Raw genomic sequence first — 21,572 nt, forward strand, 5'->3', positions numbered from 1 at the left:
TAATTTTTTTTCTCCCATGTCCCCTGCGGGTAGGGTTGCCAACTCCCTGAGAAATAAATAAGGGACACCTCGTGGCCAGGGCCGGGCGACCCAGTTGTCTTCACCCTTCCCAGTGTGGTGAATTTTTTAGCTCTTTTTTGTGTGTGAAATTATTTTTTTTAACCATTTGACTTGAATTTGATTTAAGTAGATGCGTATCCTTTGTGATATCAACACATGGGAAACAAAAATCATTTAGCCATTTATTTTTAGCTCAAAATGACAACATTAACACAATAAAACAGGTCTCTTTCTTAAACAGAAGCCTGTCATGCTTAACTTTTGATAATAAAAGTAAATCTTTCTTTAAAAGAACTCTGTCCTGCTTAACTTAAAATTATATAAATTAATAGAAAATAATAGAAAGAAAAATATTCTTGTAACAGTGCACATTTAGTGCATTTAGTGCAATTGGCTTCAGCAGAGGCATTATTTCAGCTTTTGCTCCCGTTTGTAAACCCACTTGTTCCCATGATTACGCATCATAACTCATCATCATTATTCATCTATGTATTACTTTTATGTATTACTCATCTATTTGTTGTAATCATCTATCCTTGCAGTTGTTTATTACACAAAATAAATTATATTACCACACTTCTGGCCACATAGCGCTGATATTCACTGCACATGCCCATTTTAACCTTAACCAGAGGGTTTAAAAACAAACAAACCAGTGTTTACCATATCTGGTTCTGCCGTGGCCTGGTAGACAAAAATTGGTTAAGGGTTCCCCGAGCTTTCACGCCCCTCATGTTCTTCATGTGCCCACCATTAGAAGCATGCCTATGGAAAAAGTGCGCCGGCACACAGTGCAGTGCGCTTTATAGGTGTTATCGTGAACTTTTCCAGCCAGGTGTTTTCCTTTTCCCATTCTTCCCTGCACTTTTGCAGCCTTTTTTTCTTTCTCTGAGAGGCACAAACATTGCTGGTCTAATGCCTGGCTCACACTGTGCGATTTTTGGCCCATTTTGAGCCGATTTTTGAGTCGTGATCGGCCCGATTTTGGCCTTCATCGTGCATAGTGTAGTATACGTGGGGTAACGAGAAGCGATTAACACCTCACGACCAGCTCCCGATCATCAATCGCTCGTGAGGGTGTCACCGCAGCCGCTCACACTGCTCACGCGCAAACACGTAAACGTCGGTGAAAAAGACGGAGCAGCACGGCTGTGCAGCGTGTGATCTGGACACAAGCGATGGAGGCACAACTTGTAGAACTTTGGAAAGCTCATCCGAGCCTTTTCGATGTGGCATCACCAAATTATCACGACCACAACAACCGTGAAAATAGTTGGATTTACATTGCTGCTCAATCACAGCTGCCTGATCATGTTTGTCATTAGTAATTTAGCAAAGTTGATGGCGGTGTGTGTCTGTGTGAGTGAAAGACAGAGAGGGAGAGCGAGCGACAGATTTTCTGTTATAACCTTCATTTTATGGAGGCACAGTGTGACTCAGGTCGCATCAGAGCATCGGGCGGTATAGTGTGAGACCCTGCATCGTGACCTACGAACTTATAACCCATGCGAGCCAATCGTGCAGTTTGAAAATCGCAGTGTTTGCCCAGCTTCAGGTGTACTGTCGTCTGAGACTTGCACCGCAGTGTCGGCGTTTATTTCCCTGTTGGCCATGCTTTTTGTTGTGGTCATCTGTTGTCTTCCGGTATTTTCTCCGCAAGCGACCTTTCCTCAACCAATGAGATGAGCGGTAATCTGAATTGTCATACTCGAATTGTCATAAGTGTGCTGTCAGCTCATTGGTCACAAAGCAGGGGCGGGGCTGGGAATTATGGTTTCAAACAAAGCGTTAATTACATTAAAACTTATAGACTACTTTTGATTCTCACTGTATTACGGGACAAAGTGCGTCCCTTATTAGCTCAATACGGGACGTGTACTTTTGTTTCTAAATACGGGACGATTCCGTTTTTTAAGGGACGGTTGGCAACCCTACCTGCGGGGCTCCGTAAAATCCCGCCATCTGCTCAAGCTCATGAAATTAAAATTACAGACATAGAATTTTCTTTGTTTTGTTTATTTTTGTAGCTTTAATGCTAACAGTGTGTGGCCGTGTGTCCTGGTAAATATCTGTATTGGGATGGTCTTTTGTTTGATAGCATCTGAAAGAGTTCGTTCTTGATTAAGACTGTGTTTGCCTGGAATCAGTGTAATGAAACAGAACACGTGGCTTTGCTTTCATTCGTTTTCAGTCAAAGTCATGAACACTAGCTGCTTTTAGTCATAGTCTACATCCTTGTTTTTAAATGTGGAGCCAGAATGTGAAGTGCGTTACATTTTCAAAACACTTCTCTAATACAAGTGTGTTGTGAAAGGTTGGTTTAGTGTTGAGACATCGACTTAAATGGTGGCAGGAACTGAATCTTCTGCTGATGGTAACTCCCTTTGCCTTTGATATTGGAGTTGGTGTTTTAATTTTGCTGTGTGTGGCAAGTAGACTTTTTTATTTCTTGCAACTTGTAACTACTGTTGACGATCGTGATTTGTGAATGTAGCGTTCTGAACACTGAACATATTTATGTATTTTTTTTTGCGCATATTTGAAAATAAACACTTAATGAATGCATTAAAGTCTTGGAAAATGACAATCACACATTCGATCTCCAACACGAATAATGAAAGAGCAACAGCCTGCTTTTGGAGACTGACATTTAAGTCTATGTTTTCTTAGTCTCGTTTTAAAATCGGGGCATAAAGGTCGCCAACGCCAGCTGACGTATAAATCCATTAAAGGCAGAAGGGTGTGAATTTGCAAGTATTTCATATACATGTATTCCTTTGCTCTTAGTATGCATTTCAGATGTGCATTGATTCAATTAAAGGTCATCTTGAGAGCAGAATACAAACTGTAACCATGTGCACCACTGAATATCCATCTGAATACAGTGAACTCATCGTCGTGTTAAGAAACCAGTTTCCAATGATCTGAACTCTATTGAGTGACATTAAAATATGGGTGCACTGTGGTCATGAAGGAATGGATGTTCAAAACAAAAATACTCAGGCTGTGGTGTCAATGTTCACTTGGTACAAGGAGCCGCCCAAAAATGTCTCCCACACCATTGAACCACCACCAGGAGTCTGCACCCAGGAAGGACGGAGTCCTGCTTTCATGTTTATCCTCCTAAGACTCTTCCACAACATGCATTTTTAATTTCTCTTTGATATTTGGGCATATCGGGGCCCGAAGAACAGAAAAAACAAAGAATTACCTTTTTTTTTTTTTTTAAGAAAAATGAGAGCCACAAATGAGGATATTCATTTAAAATTTTGATAGAACAGTAGCAGGATAATGTCCTCATAAGTGGATATCAGGCCCATGTAGAGCAAAATTGAGTATTTTGGTCTAAATAACCCAAAATGTGATGTCCACATATGTCCTAGGAGGTTCAGCCAGATTCTGACCCTCCCAATCAAATGTCAGGGCCGAAATTGAGACTCATCAGTAATGGAAGCATTTTTATAATCTTCATCAATTTCGGTGAGCCCATGCAAACTCTACTCTGCACCGTGCGTTTAGAGATGCTCTTCTGCCTACCTTGGTTGTAACAAGAGTTCATATAAGTTACTTGTTTTTTGTTACCTTCTTATCAGCTAAAGCAGGCCACGTTCCTCCGAGCTCTGACATCATCAAGGCCTTTTCACTCAGCTGCTGCTCACTGGATATTTTTCTCTTTTTCACACCATTTTCTATAAAGTCTACAGATGGTTGTGTGTGGAAATCCCAGTAAATCAGTAGTTCCTAAGATACTCAGACCAGATCACTATGCACCTGCAACTATGGCTACGTTCACACTGCAGGTCTTAATGCTCAATTCCGATTTTTTGATCAAATCCGATTTTTTTGTCTGCTCGTTCACACTACAAATAAAATGCGACAGCAAACGCGCTCTAGTGTGAACGCTCAAAGCGGCCCGCATGCGCAAAAGAAGACATCACACACAACGCGCTCTGTTTAGACCCAGAGCAAACAGTATTGTTTGACTGATGGCCCTTAATATAAAGACTCGTTTCGGACTTTGTTTCCCAATTTTTGCTTTAAGTTATTTTGTTATTTACATAATAATGTAAATAACCTAATAATGATCCTTATTGCTGTTTTAGAGGAGCGGTGCTTCAAAGGATAGCTGCAGATTTCTGTCAGAATCTGCAGATTATACAGTACAAATAAAATGTTCACGTTTCTCCAACGTTGTCTTCCCAACAGTTTCACCGGATGGCCAGGAAGCGTTCACGATGTCTTCTCCGGCGCTGAAAATTGGCGTCTGTCTTGTGTCAGTGACGTAAAAGACGGATTTAATGCGACACGACCGTTCAAACAGCAGTCGCTTTCTGAAACATCGGATATGTATCGGATTCAGCACCACATACGAAAGTGACCCAGATCGGATTTGAAAATATCGGATTTGTGCCGTTCACACTGTCACAGCATGATCGGATATGGGTCACATAGGGTCAAAAAATCGGATTTAATGCGCTTTCGCCAGCAGTGTGAACGTAGCCTAAGTCACTTCACTTAAATTGTCATCTTTTGTCCTTTCACAACAAGAACATGCTTCAGCTTATACATTTCCAAAGTTCATAGTATTTATTTTGAGTAAAGACCAGTGAACCGAATTCAGAGTCACAATCAGAAAAATACTTTTCTGTAACGGCTTCATAAACTCCGACCACTGTGACGGGGAACAAATTTATGATTGATGCAAAGAGTCGAGATCAGAGCGACAGAAGGCCACTTACAGGACTATCATATCCATGAAAATAAGAGGCAGGGATAAAGTTATATAAGAGGATTGATCCATCTCCACCACACTGGCACTAATCACACTCTGCTACGTTATTAAATTACACAGAGACATTTCAAAAAATACATTCAAAGCAGGTTTGTGGTTTTCCCCGTGTTTTATCTTGGATTGTAAAAAAAGAAAAAAGAGCAAATTTCTGTCACATCATAATCCTAATTGGAATAACGTGTATAATAAGTGCTTTCTTTTACACTTTGGAATTTTCTGGAATTTCAGATGTATTATAATCAGACTGATTAAGAAATCAATACAGATCACACAGGTATGATGCAAAGGGTGAAATCATTAACAAACGTCATTCAAATCCTACTGAGGAGGTTTGTGTGACGTTACATTGTTCATTTTGAGTGTTGTTAAAAAAACTAAATGTAACAATTAGTCTTGCTTTTTCTTTTACATCCTCGTGCTACCAGTCAGACTGATCCTGTACAGACGCTTGAACAAGCAGTTTGCTTTCACATTGCTTGTCGATTCTTTTCCAGGCTCTTTTCAATGTTGTCAATAACCTCCACTGCAGCCTGTGGGATCCTGGTTCCTGGGCCAAAGATGGCGCATACGCCACTGTGGTACAAGAACTCGTAGTCCTGCATTCAAACAGAGGCGTCACACGGTTTAGATTCACGGTGTTCAGGCAATGTTGGTAAATGTTTTAATCTTTAAAAAGGCGATGCACTCTTAAAAAACGAAATAGTAATTAAACTTTTATTATCTGGAGTGGGATGGATATTGCCAATTAATTACCACAACTTCAATAATCCTTGAAAGGTAAAAGGATTTAAGTGTTCAGCAAATATTAAGCTAATAGGAAAGAGATGGAAAGAAAGACACTTTTATAGCTTATGTTTTTCACCTGTTTAATTTCAAACCTACAATCTTAGACTTACATTTCAGGCTCTAAAAAAAGGCGCATTAGGAGATAAAATGCTTTAATTATCCAAAGGAAACCATGCATGGACTGTTTACCTGGGGTGGGATGACACCTCCACAGATGACAAGTATATCTGGCCTGTTGAGTTTTTGGAGTTCCTTGATGAGCTCGGGCACCAGGGTCTTGTGTCCTGCGGCCAGCGTGCTGACCCCGACACAGTGAACGTCTGCATCTACCGCCTGCTGGGCCACCTCCCGGGGGGTCTGTTTAGGAGAAAGAAAGAAGAGGAAAACACAAATAACTCAGAGTGAGGTGGGCAGGATTTAAGGGAAATAAACATGAATGCAACAGTAATGCTGCTACTGTATTAAATGTAGAACTGCCAAAATGCCCAAAGATCACTTAATGTGTCTTTTTGTTTTCATGTGTCACATTTTAATAACGATGGAACCTCCAAAAACTTGCTTTTCCATCTAGAAATGTTATTTTTTATTTGTTGACTGTGCCTACACAGTCTTTCACAGAGCCCATCATTACTTCTAAAAGACTCAAACTCACATTACTAGATTTATTTTTCCATTTACATTTCTCTTAGTTTTTTTCCTGACAAAACCCCAGAGAGATTTTTGTCTCCTCCCACCATCTAAGTGGGGATCTCTTGGTTGTTAGGCAACTGTGTAAAGCATTACAACGTGAAGTCACTCCCAACAGTTTTTAACGAGTGTTTTCTAAACCCTATTTCACAGTCACATCTCTTAGTTTCAATATTTGATATGTTGTCTTGATTAATTTTTCCCGTTTTTTCAGAAACAGCGTAACACTTAAATATTAATAATTGAGTTCCCTCTGTCTTTTTTTATGAGCTGGGCTAAAAATAACAGCAGTTTAACGCCACGCTTTACTTACCACCAGCTGAGCTTAACACCAAGCCCTGTGATCAGTGGTGTGAACTCATGCCAACAAAGTGTGACATCATTAGCTGTAGGGCTCACCCAATTCAAAATGCACACAGATCATCTGGCGAAGCTTAAATAAGCACCTTTAGGTTGTCTGAACTTTTGAACTGTCCAACAAAGATGCGGCGATTGCATGTCATTCATTTTTTAAAAGTTATGACAATCGCCGACAGCATGTTTTCAGCTTATATATGTATCTGAAATTCACTTAAAGCTAAAGCAGTATGGAGTCGGTGTTCGTCGCCATTGATGTAGCTCGTCAGTACTAGCATTTCCTCACATTACAGAGCATTATGTAGAGAGCAAAACCTTTCCGATTACATAGAAATCTGAGGTGTGAGCATCAGTTATTATTTTAACTACTCTTTAACACAAAAGAAAACCTTAAATACCTCGGACACTTCAAATCACAGAAAAACTGCATGTGGCGGGGTGTGGCCTGGGCGCAGCTGCACCTCTCCTTAGACAACCTGGTGGTCTCGGGCTCCCCAAGGAGCACCATATCGATGCCAAACTTAGTGCAGACACCCAATCGACATAGCTGCAGCTCAGAGCCCCGAGCCTACAGTTTTTGTATTGCATGTATATTAATAACACTTCTCTTCCACTCGAGTGTGACAGCTGCAGTAAGCACCGACAATAACACGGTACCGAAACTCAGGAACTTTTACTCGTGCACCATGGAGAGCATCCTGACGGGAAACATCTCAACCAGTTTTGGGAACAGCACCATGCAGGACAGAGCGCACCATCCGCTCCGAGCTCCCTGACCTGCACTCAATCTACAGCAGGCGGTGCTGGACCTCAGCCATCCCAACAACGGACTGTTCTCTCTGCTGAGGTCAGGAAAGCGATTCCGCTCCTTGAAGACCAACACAGAGAGACTGAGGAGGAGCTTCTTCCCGCAGGCGATACGGTCTCTCAATCACACCGCCACACAGTACTGACCCACACATATGGTTCTTATATATATATATATATATATATATATATATATATATATATATATATATATATATATATATATATATATATATACACGTGTGTGTATATATATGTATGTGTGTATATATATGTGTGTGTATATATATATGTGTGTGTATATATATACAGTTGTGGTCAAAAGTGTACATACACTTGTAAAGAATATAATATAATGGCTCTACCGAGCGTCCCGTTATTTCTAAAACTCTGATTTTTCCCTGATAGAGTGATTGGAACAAATACTACTTTGTCACAAAAAACATTCATGAAGTTTGGTTCTGTAATGACTTTATTATGGGTCAACAGAAAAAAGTGATCACATCTGCTGGGTCAGAAATATACATACAGCAACATGAATTAGCAATTTTGGTGACTTAGAAAGTTGTCAGTGAACTGAGCTTCATAGCATGGCCTCTTAACTGCTTGTGAGTGATTATGAGTGACGACAGCTGGTGACTTCTCTCAGGCCAGTTAAATAGGGCTCATTGGATACAAACACCCACAAACGCCACAATGGGAAAGTCAAAGGAGCTCAGCATGGATCTGAAAAAGCGAATTATTGACTTGAACAAGTCAGGAAAGTCACTTGGGGCCATTTCAAAGCAGCTGCATGTCCCAAGAGCAACAGTGCAAACAATTGTTTGTAAGTATAAAGTGCATGGCACTGTTTCGTCACTGCCAAGATCAGGAAGAAAACGCAAGCTATCACCTGCTGCTGAGAGAAAATTGGTCAGGAGGGTGAAGAGTCAACCAAGAATCACCAAAAAGCAGATCTGCCAAGAATTTGAAGCTGCTGGAACACAGGTGTCATTGTCCACAGTCAAACGTGTTTTGCATCTCCATGGACTGAGAGGCTGCCGTGCAAGAAGGAAGCCCCTGCTCCAAAAGCGGCACCTTAAGGCTCGACTGAAGTTTGCTGCTGATCACATGGACAAAGATAAGACCTTCTGGAGGAAAGTTCTGTGGTCAGACGAAACAAAAATCGAGCTTTTTGGCCACAATGCCCAGCAATATGTTTGGAGGAGAAAAGGTGAGGCCTTTGACCCCAAGAACACCATGCCTACAATCAAGCATGGTGGTGGGAGTATTATGCTGTGGGGCTGTTTTGCTGCCAATGGAACTGGTGCTTTACAGAGAGTAAATGGGATAATGAAGAAGGAGGATTACCTTCACATTCTTCAACATAACCTAAAATCATCAGCACACAGGTTGGGTCTTGGGCGCAGTTGGGTGTTCCAACAGGACAATGACCCCAAACACACATCAAAAGTGGTAAAGAAATGGCTAAATCAGGCTAGAATAAAGGTTTTAGAATGGCCTTCCCAAAGTCCTGACTTAAACCCCATTGAAAACATGTGGACAATGCTGAAGAAACAAGTCCATGTCAGAAAGCCATCAAATTTAACTGAACTGCACCAATTCTGTCAAGAGGAGTGGTCAAAGATCCAACCAGAAGCTTGCCAGAAGCTTGTGGATGGCTACCAAAAGCGCCTAATTGCAGTGGAAATGGCTAAGGGACATGTAACCAAATATTAGCACTGCTGTATGTATATTTCTGACCCAGCAGATGTGATCACTTTTTTCTGTTGACCCATAATAAAGTCATTAAAGAACCAAACTTCATGAATGTTTTTTGTGACAAAGTAGTATTTGTTCCAATCACTCTATCAGGGAAAAATCAGAGTTTTAGAAATAACGGGACGCTCGGTAGAGCCATTATATTATATTCTTTACAAGTGTATGTACACTTTTGACCACAACTGTATGTGTGTGTGTATATATATATGTATATATATATATATGTGTGTGTATATATATATATGTATATATATATATATATATGTGTGTGTGTGTGTGTGTGTGTGTGTGTGTGTGTATATATATGTGTGTGTATATATATATATACACACACATATACATATATACACACACATATATATATATATATATATATATATATATATATATATATATATATATATATATATATATATATATCTCATACATTCTTATATATTTCTACACTGTGTATTTGTGTATTTTGTTGTACAGTTATTTAATTTTTAACTTTAATTTTTATATTTTATTCCTTCCTAGTTAAATTTACCCTTTTTAATTTTCATATTTATTTCCTATCTTATTCATAGCCTTTTTTTTTCTTTAGGTCACGAGCAGTTGTGTAAGCATTTCACTGCATATCGTACTGTGTATGAGACAAATAAAATTTGAATTTGAATTTTGAAACAAATGAACAAAAAGAAACAATTCTGATATATATATTATCAGATTGAGGTCATTACAGGCAGTAAAATCCTTGGTACAACATTCACCTGAAACAGTGGTCCGATGTCTACATCGAAGCCCAGGTCTGCAAACCCCGTGGCGATAACTTTGGCACCTCTGTCGTGACCGTCCTGCCCCATCTTTGCCACCAGCAATCGAGGATTCCTCCCCTCATGCCTCTTGAACTCTGCAACTCTTTGTTTGTTTTTTTATGGGGGAGAAGAAGAATTTTACTTGAATCAGCAAATCGAGAGTCTAGCATGTAAATTATAAAGATCATGAAATAAATTGTTATTATTTTCTACCTGTTATTGGCCAGAGTGATCTCTTCATGCTCTCCGAACTCAGTGCGGTAAGCCCCGCTCACCATCCTGGTGCTGGCCTTGTGTTCACCAAACACCTTCTTCATGGCTTCGGTTATCTCACCAACAGAGCATCTGCAGAAAGGAGCAGATTCGAGCGATAAATAATCATTAAGTACTATTTTAAGATATCCACACTTAATACACTAATAGCCTGTTTTTTAATTATAGCATTACAAATTTTATCATTGTATGCTCATTATGAATTATGGGAGCTCTCGTGTCGTCACTGATCCGCAGATGGTAATAAAAAAGCAACAGATACGTAATTTTACTGCTAATTTTAAATCAGCTGTTCAAATGTAAATTAGCGAGGCACTTGTGTTTATATGAAAAAACATATTAGAAGGAATTTAAATGGTTTTTTAGAGATAACCGAATAAGCGTTCCCAGTCAGGCTATCCCCCTGCCTCCAAGGAAATAAGCTGCAATTAGCACGTGAACTCTTCACATAATATTGCACCCAAGTGTTACACAGTTCATAATTACATTCTCACATAAGACCAGAGAGTAAGGTCGATAATGTAACTATAACGTTTAATTTCACATGTGACCGGCTTCTTAACCTAATATCAGAGTAACTAATGACTATTAAATAACCTGCTGCAGATTATCAGAACACACCAGTCAGACTCTGGTATTGTAGAAGCTGTAGCACATGAACAGGCTGCAGGTCTGCTGGTGTGTAGAGATGACATTATATATCGATTATATTCTATGTTTTACGCCCTTTAACCTTCTACTCCTCGTGATTTGGTTTGTCACATAACAGTTTTGGGTATGAAAGGAAATTGAAAACCGGTGCTAAAAGTTACCCAAAAACAAAAACCCCTTGAAGAAAAAGCACAGAGTGGATTACAGTGTAGTGGTAAATACATTCACACAGGATATAATAAAAGGGGGCGGGTGCATTTAATAGCAGTTATCTAGGGCTGGAAAAGGTTACTGTGCTCATTTGAAGGCACTGATTAGGAAACGATTTAGACTAACAAAGGAACAACAGACCAGAATAAAACTGCAGCCTGACTGAGGTTTTGAAGCAGCATTCATGCAGACATAAGACTGATCAAAAGAGCTTTCTGAATCAGTTCTGACCTGGCTCTTGATGCCTCCACAGCCAGAGCCAAAAGGTTGCCCTCCCTGGTTCGGGCACACTCCTCAATGGCAGCCAGACACTTCTTGGCTTTCTCAGGGTCACGGCTCTCCCTCGCCTAAAGAAAAGGAGGCAATGCGATATAAACATGGCACTTAAATGTTTTAATCCATCATGCTGTTGTTTATACTACTTATACAGGTTTGGAATATTTCAAAACTCAGACTAATGGTGTCAAAGCCTGAACTTGAGATGATTATTCATGCTTTTATTTCTTCCCATTCAGACTACTGTAACGGTCTTTTTACTTGTTTTAACAAATCAGCCTTAAATCGTCGTCAGACTGTGCACAATGCTGCAGAACGTCTCTTAACAGGCACCAAGAGAAGATCTCATATTTTAGCCTCCCTTCACTGGTTGCCTGTAAGTTACAGCTCCCCAATATTTATCTGACCTGCTGAAACCGCATTCATCTTCTCGAGCTTTAAGTTCATTAGACCAGAGACTGCTGGAGGTACCGCGCACTCGTTTTAAAACTCGTGGTGATTGGCCGATCAGGCAGCGGCACTACGGTTGTGTCTTCCTCTGCGCTGCATGTTGATTCTTATAAAAAACAGCTGAAGACATTTTTATTTAGAAAAGCATTTGATTAATTTCTTCTTAGGTTGTTTTTACTGTTTTATTTACTGTTACATTGTTTATATTTCCATTTCTTGTGCTGTAAAGCACTTTGTGATTTTTATCTATGAAAAGCGCGATATAAATAAATGTTACTTACTTTTTACTTACTTACTTACTTTTGTGTGCGGAAAATCGTGATGAATTTTTATATTCATCACTTGGTTATGTCACCAAACTGGGATCATATGTAGAAAAGTACATTTCGCAGATAGCTCAGTGTCTCAGGATGTGTAACTATCCTAAATAATGCTGTAGGGTCTGAACCCAACAAAGTATTTTATTGTATTCAGTACAAAAGTTTTTGAGTCTTCTCCCAAATACCTAAATAAAGTGCAAAATAAGTTTTTAAGCAGTAACTGCAAAGAAAAAATATATATATTTAATATTTTTTTAATGTGAGAGAAAGTTCAATAAACACTCAATGTTCAAAGGAAAATAGATTTTTATTTCTAACATTTAAAGGCTTTAAAGGGCAAACCTTATAATATAAAGTGTCTTGAATGATCATTGCTGTTTTGGAACGGTGAAATTAAAAAACCATTAGAAGATTAGAAAGCCTTGATGTTTCCCAAACTCTGCAGACCGTTTTTCCAGTTTAAAGAAAGAAAAAAACTCCTGTGCCGATTAAAAGGCGCATGTATATCATACCTGTCATACTGCCAACTCATCAAGCTGTTAACCGTACCACTGACCTTTTTCAGTTTTTCAATCTGCTTCTGGCGCACAGCGGTGTTATCTATGGCCAGGACCTCCACCGTCTCCTCCGTCTCCAGACGGTACTTGTTCACACCAACAATAACTTCTGAGCCTGAAACATTCAGGAGAACGCCAGAGGATAAATGACAGACACAAAGGAAGTAAATGGTAAGTTATTAGGGCGACGATGAGAAGAAATGAAGATCATTATGACGCATCTGGTGAGAAAGGTTATCCTTTTAAACATACAACTTCAAATACATGTAAACTGCGACACTGCAGTGTTTAATGAAAATATTAGCTCATTTCTAATGTTATGGCAGCAACACATCTCTAAAAAGTTGGGACACGGCCATGTTTACTGCTGCGTAGCATCAGCTCTTCTTTTAACGACAGTCTGTAAATGGAGGAGACAAGCAGCTTTTTTTAGTTTCATGATATTTCAAATGTTTTCAACTGATGAATTTAGCACGAAGTCACACAGCTGTGAAAGACAGTGTATGCCGTTTGGCATCATCTTGCTGAAATATGAAAGGCCTTCCCTGAAAAGGAAATACATCTGGATGGAGTAAGTGCTGCTCTAAAACCTGTTTTATACCTTTCAGCACTCACGGCGTCTTTTCAGATCGTCAAGTTGCCAATAAATAGTCCCTCTCCTTTTTATTACAGAGGACACAGCCTCAGTGTTTTCCAAAAAGAAGTTCAAACTTCAGTTCATTCAATCACACACTAGTTTTACACTTTCCCTCACTGTGGCTCAGAGAATATTCAGAGACAGTGTGTCTGTGAAGGTTCTCAGTCATCCAGGTCATCGTAGTCAAAGGAGCTTGCAAAGAAAAGCGTCTGGACTTCTTTAAGTTGCTTGAAGACGTTTCACCTCTCATCCGAGAAGCTTCTTCAGTTCTAAGGTCAAATGGTAGCTGGGTTTAAATCTGGGACTCTCCACCATTTGACCTTAGAACTGAAGAAGCTTCTCGGATGAGAGGTGAAACGTCTTCAAGCAACAGTGATTTCTGCAAGTGCTGCACTGATTTCTGAGTGACAGAATCATGTCTGTTTTGTGTCACAGGTTACTTCTAACGCATTACTGTAATCCGATTACTTTTTCAAGTAACGAGTAAAGTAAGGGATTACTATTGCAAAAACGGTAATTAGATTACCATTACTTTCCTGTAGGAACGCTGCGTTACTGCGTTACTAAAACCGTGATTTTTTTGCGAGAATGTCTCATGACAGTGACGTAAGCGAGTGCGACGTTCGTGACAACAGCTGTGTGCAGATCAACAATGGATCATATATCGAGTGCGGAGAGAGTATGAGCGTGCAGCGTTTAAAGCGTGGAAGTACTGACCTTACTTTGAGTTTGATTCCATAAAAAGTGACAAAAACATTAGTGTCCGTTGTGCGTGGGAAGAAAACTTCTTTTTACAGCGAAAAAACCCCTAAACTTCCAAACAAGCACCGAGTAGCTACGACGTAATGGGAAACTCACAGAGAAACTCGCGGATTCTTCCACTGACCGCTGCACACCTGCACCAGGGTAAACCTCCGCCTACCCCACTCCTGCTTTACAGGTGAAAATAGAGCAACAGGACCGCTAGTCTTTGACTTTATTTATTTTCTGCTGTGTTTTACTTGCATCTATTTGAAAGACTGAGTGTAAACACAAAAATTATTTTATTTTATGTGCTGGAATGTGCAGAAAATAGGTTTAAATGTTAAACTAATTTCTTCCAGTCAGAGAATGTTGCATATAATTAAATTTTTGCTTGATGCATAAAGTTAAAAGATTAAAACTGATAAAACAAGTTTTAAAAAGAGACTTTTCCATTTGAAACATCTATCGCTTTATCACCTATTCAGGTTGTAAATCGTGTTTTTAAAAAGTAACTAAGTAATTAATTACTTTTGAAAATAAGTCATCAGTAAAGTAACGGGATTACTTTTTTTGGGGAAGTAATTAGTAATTAGTTACTGATTACTTTTTTTAAGTAACTTGACCAACACTGGTCACGGGCACACAGACTTGATGTTCATCCCGTCCCTATCGCACAGATATTTCTCCAGATTCTCAGAATCATTTGATGATATTACGTTCTGCAGATCATGTAATTATTCTAGAAATATCTAACCAGTTTTGGGAGATTGATGAACATCTGCCTGTCTAAGATGCTCTTTTTATACCCGATCATGTTAGTAGCCTGTTGCCAGTTAACCTAGATAGTTACAAAATGACACTTTTCCAGCCTTTCGTTGCCACCGTCCCAACTTTTTTCAGACATGTTTTAAAATGAGCTAATACTCTTCATAAAATATAAAATCAGTTGAAACATTTGATGTTTTCTATGTTCTATTGTGAATAAAATATGTGTTTTAGAGATTTTCTAACCACTTCTTTCTGTTTTTTTCTCTTTGAATTGGGATGTAAATTCTCCGTTTCACTGCAGCACAGGCAGAGGGCAGGTTAAATGTTAGGACTGCTTTAAGTAATTAAAGTCAGGAGGGAGGTTAAAGAAAGAGAGGCTTTAAGGCCTTATGAAGAAAACACCTTAATGCAGTACCTGAGTCAATGCGGGCCTGTCTACGAGCAGCACATTCCTCAATACGGAGCTTTGGAATTCCCTCGGCTACCGCTTTGGCCATGCCTCCCATCTCTTCGATGTCTTTAATAAACTATAAAAAGCAAAAGACCGGCTATAAAAGAATCTCTTTATGATTATGTGTTGCTGTTCTAAAGCTACAGCAAGAGCAGTTGGAGCAAAGGAGAAATAAAACCTGCATAATACAAGATTCAGGTCAAAAATGGGTTAATCGATAATGAATTCACCGCTCTGGTTACGGCCTTCGGCCCTGCGACCAACCTTCAAAGCAGTGTTATAGACATCATCTGTGAGAGCCTCCATCATGTGCGAGCCTCCCCAAGGATCTGCAACTTTGGGGATGCCCGACTCCTCCTGGATGATGATCTGAGTGTTCCTGGCGATGCGAGCGCTTTTCACGGTGGGCAAGCCCAGAGCTTCATCGAAAGAGTTGGTGTGCAGCGACTGGGTCCCCCCAAACACAGCGGCCATGGCTTCAATCACCGTGCGGATCACATTGTTGTATGGATCCTGAGAGCGGTCACATGGCACATTAATACTGATTAATTCAGTTACAATTTTACATTTCTGTCTTTATTTGCAGATTTCGAAATCTAACAATTCAGGATCTCAAAGTTGGCCGATTATCTCCTCGTACTGTGAGAGCATCAATAAAACAATTCATACTTACTTGTTCAGTGAGAGACCAGCCTGAGGTCTGGCAGTGTGTGCGCAGGAGGAGAGACTTGGCATTCTTGGGCTGGAAATTTTCTTTAATGAGCGTAGCCCATAACCTCCTGGCTGCCCTCAGCTTGGCAATTTCCATGTAGAAATTCATCCCGATGCCCCAGAAGAACGACAGCCTGAAAAGAAAAACACAAAAATGTCAAAAGAGAGGTTTGTTAAAAATAAATAAAACCAGCGTAGAGTTTCGTGTTTTTTATACAGAAAAAGAAAAGAAAAAGAGGCCTTGGTGCCTTATTATGGATTATATAAAAGTCACTAAGCAGCCAGATAATAATGGTCACTGGTATGTGGTACAAGTTAGCTAAAAATCAGATCAATCAGATCGTTGTTTGGGATATAACCTTTCTTCCCTTCCTGTTATTTGCCATCCTTATCCAGCACTTTCCAAATCAAGAGGGTACATCATCCAAAATCAACTGCAGACGGCGCCAAATAATAACGATCTGAATAATTACAATTTCATATCCAACCTAATTCAACTGCCTGATCTGTCTCAGTCTGACATTTATGAAAAGCACAGCCCCGGCAATAAATTGGCGAAGCTACTATTTCAATTGATTTTGGCACACTGCAAATATCCTGGGATCAGTGTGCACGTCAGCTGCTAAGCAGCAATTACAGGAAAGACATGGAAAGGTTTTTCATCACATATTTGGGTCATTCATTGCAAGTTCACCAAATGCCTCCAACCCCAGATTTGTGTCAAAAAATGGGAAAGATAGGCTTCTTAATAGGAATTAGGTTCCCTACAGTGATTAGTCTTCTCAAGAAATAAAATACAGTTCCGAGCAAAACTCTTTTTATATATATTTTACCTACAAGGAGCAACTTTCTTGTCATTTTTTGTAATGTTTTTGAGCAATAGTTCTCCAGGATTCCTGAAGATTTGGGACATTTGGTTGCTTTTTCACATATTTTCAGTCCAGTGCTTTTACCTGACCATTTTCAGAGGAATTTTTTAGTTTGTTAAGCCGCTTAACACCAACCTATGAATCATTCAAACATAAAAAGGCACCAAACTCAAGTGATGAACCTGTGTTAAGTCTACACATAACAGGCAAAGGACCAATTTTTAATAGTCTCTTTAGGCTCTTTGTTCTCAGCAGCCTGTCACAAAAAACAACATCCCCAGTTCAAGCTTGTTAGAGCTGTAGGAACTCTGCTTTAACCTCACAGACATTTGTGTTTGCACATGTTTCAATAAACTGCTGCACATATTTCCCATCTTTCTAGCAAAATATGCTGAAATAAGAAGGGCTCGAGGTTAGCTCCAGACTTTTTATTTATATTTTTCAAGTGTAAATATTTAAGTTGTGATGGCGCTCAGCACACACCCTTTATTCTACACCAGAAGAAAAACTGCTGGACTGTGAGGGTGCATAAATAAAAACACACATAAATATGATTCATACCTGATACATGAGAGAGAAAACTATCAGAAATTTTTTGATAGATTCTGGAAAAAAAGAGCTAAAATGGTAAATGGCCTGTATTTGTATAGCGCTTTTACTAGTCCCCCCTAGGGACCCCAAAGCGCTTTACACACCCAGTCATCCACCCATTCACACACTGGTGGAGGCAGCTACAGTTGCAGCCACAGCTGCCCTGGGGCAAACTGACAGAAGCGAGGCTGCCATATTGCGCCATTGGCCCTTCTGGCCAACACCAGTAGGCAACGGGTGAAGTGTCTTGCCCAAGGACACAACGACTGAGACTGCCCGAGCCGGGGCTCGAACTGGCAACCTTCCGATTACAAGGCGAACTTCCAACTCTTGAACCACGATCGCTAAATGCTCTAAATGGACACATTTAGACAAGCTAATATATTGGTTCATATTAATAAATGAGATATACCTGAACAAAGACCACAGAGGAAAGTTGCCCTCTTTATACAGTCTTGAAACTGGTCTTTGAAGCCTCCCCCCCCCCAAATTATTGCTCTAATCCTGGGTTTAATTTGCTGGAGCAGCAATTGACTGGTAACCTGCACCAGTAGCAGATGGATTCCTCACAATGGAATTATTTAGTTTAAATATTTTAAGCCTTTTCTAAACATGTCTTGTAACCTAACAAGCTTATCTGGAGGCTCACTGGAGCTGTTTCAATACTGGCATAATGACACCACAACCTTAAATATAAAGACCACCAGACTCCAGATGTGAAATGTTTAAACAGCTTTTACAAAAAATAAGGTTCCAATCATCTGCACCCCTGTGACTGAATCTATATATTTGAAAATGTATTAAATATAGAGCAATACCTACCTTTTATTTACTTTTTATCTCATTTAATTTACAATAATAACTTTGTAGCACCTCTGTTAATATTGTCAAATGAATGTGATGTAGTTACTTTTAGCATGACTGAACTCATATTAGCAAAAAAACTTGATTTGGTTTTTTTTCCTTCTTTTTGTGGTAAATTGCGGCGGAAATGATGAGCATGCATGTTTGTTTTTGATAATAGTTAAAGATTTATGGTTAATTGGCTTTGCTTTTATGGTGATTCACAGTAATTTAATGGTTTGATTTGTTTACTGGTTAAATGTGCATCATCACTGTCATTGTGCATTAATATTAATGTAAGTTTTGTCACTAAAAGGACATTTACTGAGCGTCTTATTCATTCACCAACATCACAACTGTCATTTGTTGATATTGTGACCATCACTGGCAGCAATCCTGAAGGCATTTGTGACGTGTTATATCATAGATTTCTCAGAAATATAAACTATTATTGAATAACATTATTATTAAAACACTTTGTCAACTTTTACCTTGGAGCAAATTCATCTATGGTTAACCCTGCTTTCAGTCCAGTGCGGCAGTACTCCAGGCCGTTAGCAATGGTGTAGGCTACTTCCAAGATGGCATCGGCGCCGGCCTCCTGAAGATGGTAGCCACTGATGGATATGGAGTTGAACTTAGGCATGTGCTGTGAACATGACCGTGGTAGTAAATCAGTTACACTGTGTTCAACAGCACCGGAAAAAAGGTTTCATTAAACCTGTGCTAGTACATACCTTAGAGGTATATGCAAAGATGTCTGCAATGGCGTGCATGGAAGGTTCCGGGGGGAAAATATAAGTGTTGCGCACCATAAATTCCTTCAAAATATCATTTTGAATCGTGCCAGTTAGTTTCTCTTTTGGAACGCCCTGCTCCTCTCCGGTGACAATAAACATTGCCAACACAGGGATAACTGCTCCATTCATAGTCATTGAAACAGACATCTTCTCCAATGGGATTCCATCAAAGAGCAACTTCATGTCCTCAACTGTATCTATAGCCACTCCAGCCATGCCCACATCTCCGTGGACCCTGGGGTTGTCCGAGTCATAACCACGGTGTGTTGGGAGGTCAAAGGCCACAGAAAGACCCTGCTGACCAGCTGAAACGAGAGGGTCAAAGAGTAGCGTAATAATTATTTCAATGCAAGCTTGGCAGAAATGTGAAAAACATAGACCACAACAAAACCTACCCTTTATGTTGTCTTTATAGAACTTATTGCTCTCCTCAACAGTGCTGAATCCAGCATACTGCCTGATAGTCCAAGGTCTGTATGTGTACATGGTGGGATAGGGCCCTCTAGTGTAAGGAAACACTCCTGGCAGTTCATCAGCGACATCTTTTGAGTCTGTTTTGGTGTACACGGGCTTGATGTTAATCCCCTCAGGAGTGTGCCAGATCAGATCTTCTGGGTTCTTCCCCTTCAGCTGTTTCTTAGCCAGACCGGCCCATTCAGAATGCAGCTCAGCGCGGTCCTGACAGGGTACTGAAGTATGGATCAGAGAGCAGTGTGTGAAGGATGAGGAGACTGAAGTTCTAACCAGGTGCCGGGCAGCCATTGCTGCACATGCCCTCTGTGCGGTCAGCATGCTTACTGTTGGCTTAATCACTCACACATGGAAAAACCTGGAGGCAGAAGAGAAAAAGCTGCTCAAATCAGCAGTTGTAGTAAGTTGGAACAACCTGACAATTTCCAGTTAATGACTAATTAAATCTGTTTGACAGTTTAATACAAAACACAGCAGCAAGTGTCACATGATAAACTATAAATTTAAAGCTTACATGCAATGTTCTAATTTACTTTGGAAGATATTTTGCATGCATTGCTAGAGTTGCCTGTTTCATATCCTAAAGTGTTTTTGAAAGCCAATTAAATGATAATAAATCCATGTACTCAAACTTTATAGCAGATTGTAAGTGCAGGCTAGGTAGTCTGCAGTGATGTGGTTAAGTTTACAGAGATGGGCCGTGTTGGACGACGTGGTCACGGCTAGGTTTGGTCCTGGGTACCAGCAGAGACATTTACAAGAGAGAGATATGGCACTTAGTTCTAAAATGTAATTTATAAGATCATTTATATTTTAGATTGAAAGTTATTGGTAGAAGCATACCTACCAGAGGAGAAGCTTTTAAAATCTTATGTGTGCAAAGTTTGCAAACTTTTATGCAGATTGAATCAGATTTGACCGAATATTCTGCACATCAAATTTTTATGGTTTGTTGACCTTTAAAATGCATTTCAATGTGACTAAATCAAGTTAAGTAACAGGCGGTGGACACCTGCTCTTTGGTGGCGTATTTTAACTTGCAGCTGATAAGAAATTAAAAGAGAAGATGCTAACTAGTTATTAGCATAGTGGTAAAGAAACAAACTGAACAAATACATGACTACATCACACTTTATCAAATTACAAAACCACGCGCTGTTTAAGTCGCTGTGGTGGAATAAAACTACAGACTTATATGAGAGCAATATGCAAAAAAAAAAAAAAAGACTAGACTCTAAGGCTAAGCTAAGTCAGCTAGCCGTAAAACGTTACCGAGCTGCACTCGTTTGCAATGGCGTAAACGTAAAAGCAAAACAGTGGTATACAACATGAGGCATATTGGTGCCTCGCGTGTTTAACAGTGAGTATTTTCAGAGATATTACAACAGAATTCTGACCTTGTCGTTTGTTTTCTTGTTCAGACAGATGACAGGCGTGTGTGCCTGTAGCCAATGGAGTTTGACAACAGAGACAGTCAGCCAATCGGTTGCGAGAATCAACTACAGTACCCTTTGACCTATTACACCGGAAACACACGTTACAGCAAAGATATTTGACTGTCGTAGAGATGAGCGACACAAACAGTTGTTAGTGTATGTGTATATTTCAATTGCTTTATTGGGTTATTCAGCTATTGATGTCGTTTCAGTTGTAGTAAACAATTAGTACAGTTACCGTCATGCGATTGAAACATATTGTTTTATAATGACCACCCTTATTCCCTGTTTTGTCGAAGCTAAGACTGAGAATTTATTATTATTATTATTATTATTATTATTATTAGAGATTTCAGGAAAATTCAAGGTGATAAAAACAGACGTGCAATGACTGCATATAATTTAAACCCATAGTTAAATAAAAATGGTAACAACATATCACGTTTTGAAACTGAGATAAAATACAT

At 39.6% G+C, this 21,572-nt stretch overlaps 1 protein-coding gene across 2 annotated transcripts; it reads right to left on the minus strand.

Annotated features, from left to right (window-relative positions):
- Positions 1 to 3,267: 3,267 nt before the first annotated feature.
- On the minus strand, positions 3,268 to 21,184 carry mmut (methylmalonyl CoA mutase). Of its 2 annotated transcripts, XR_014869342.1 has the most exons (14): positions 21,067 to 21,184; positions 19,594 to 20,027; positions 19,136 to 19,503; positions 18,890 to 19,047; positions 16,058 to 16,229; positions 15,649 to 15,897; positions 15,349 to 15,460; positions 12,784 to 12,899; positions 11,413 to 11,528; positions 10,261 to 10,392; positions 10,003 to 10,150; positions 5,828 to 5,995; positions 4,576 to 5,448; positions 3,268 to 3,843 (listed from the first exon to the last, which is right to left on the minus strand). XR_014869342.1 is itself a non-coding variant. In XM_085132808.1 (13 exons), the coding sequence occupies exons 2-13, from the start codon at positions 19,988 to 19,990 to the stop codon at positions 5,320 to 5,322; spliced, it is 2,265 nt and encodes a 754-aa protein (XP_084988934.1). In that variant the 5' UTR covers positions 19,991 to 20,027; positions 21,067 to 21,184; the 3' UTR covers positions 3,268 to 5,319. The 2 variants fall into 2 exon arrangements, 1 of the variants encoding a protein (XP_084988934.1); XM_085132808.1 differs by having other exon boundaries at positions 3,268 to 5,448.
- Positions 21,185 to 21,572: the final 388 nt, after the last annotated feature.

This window comes from Neolamprologus multifasciatus, chromosome 15 (assembly GCF_963576455.1).
Source record: "Neolamprologus multifasciatus chromosome 15, fNeoMul1.2, whole genome shotgun sequence".
NCBI lineage: Eukaryota > Metazoa > Chordata > Actinopteri > Cichliformes > Cichlidae > Neolamprologus > Neolamprologus multifasciatus.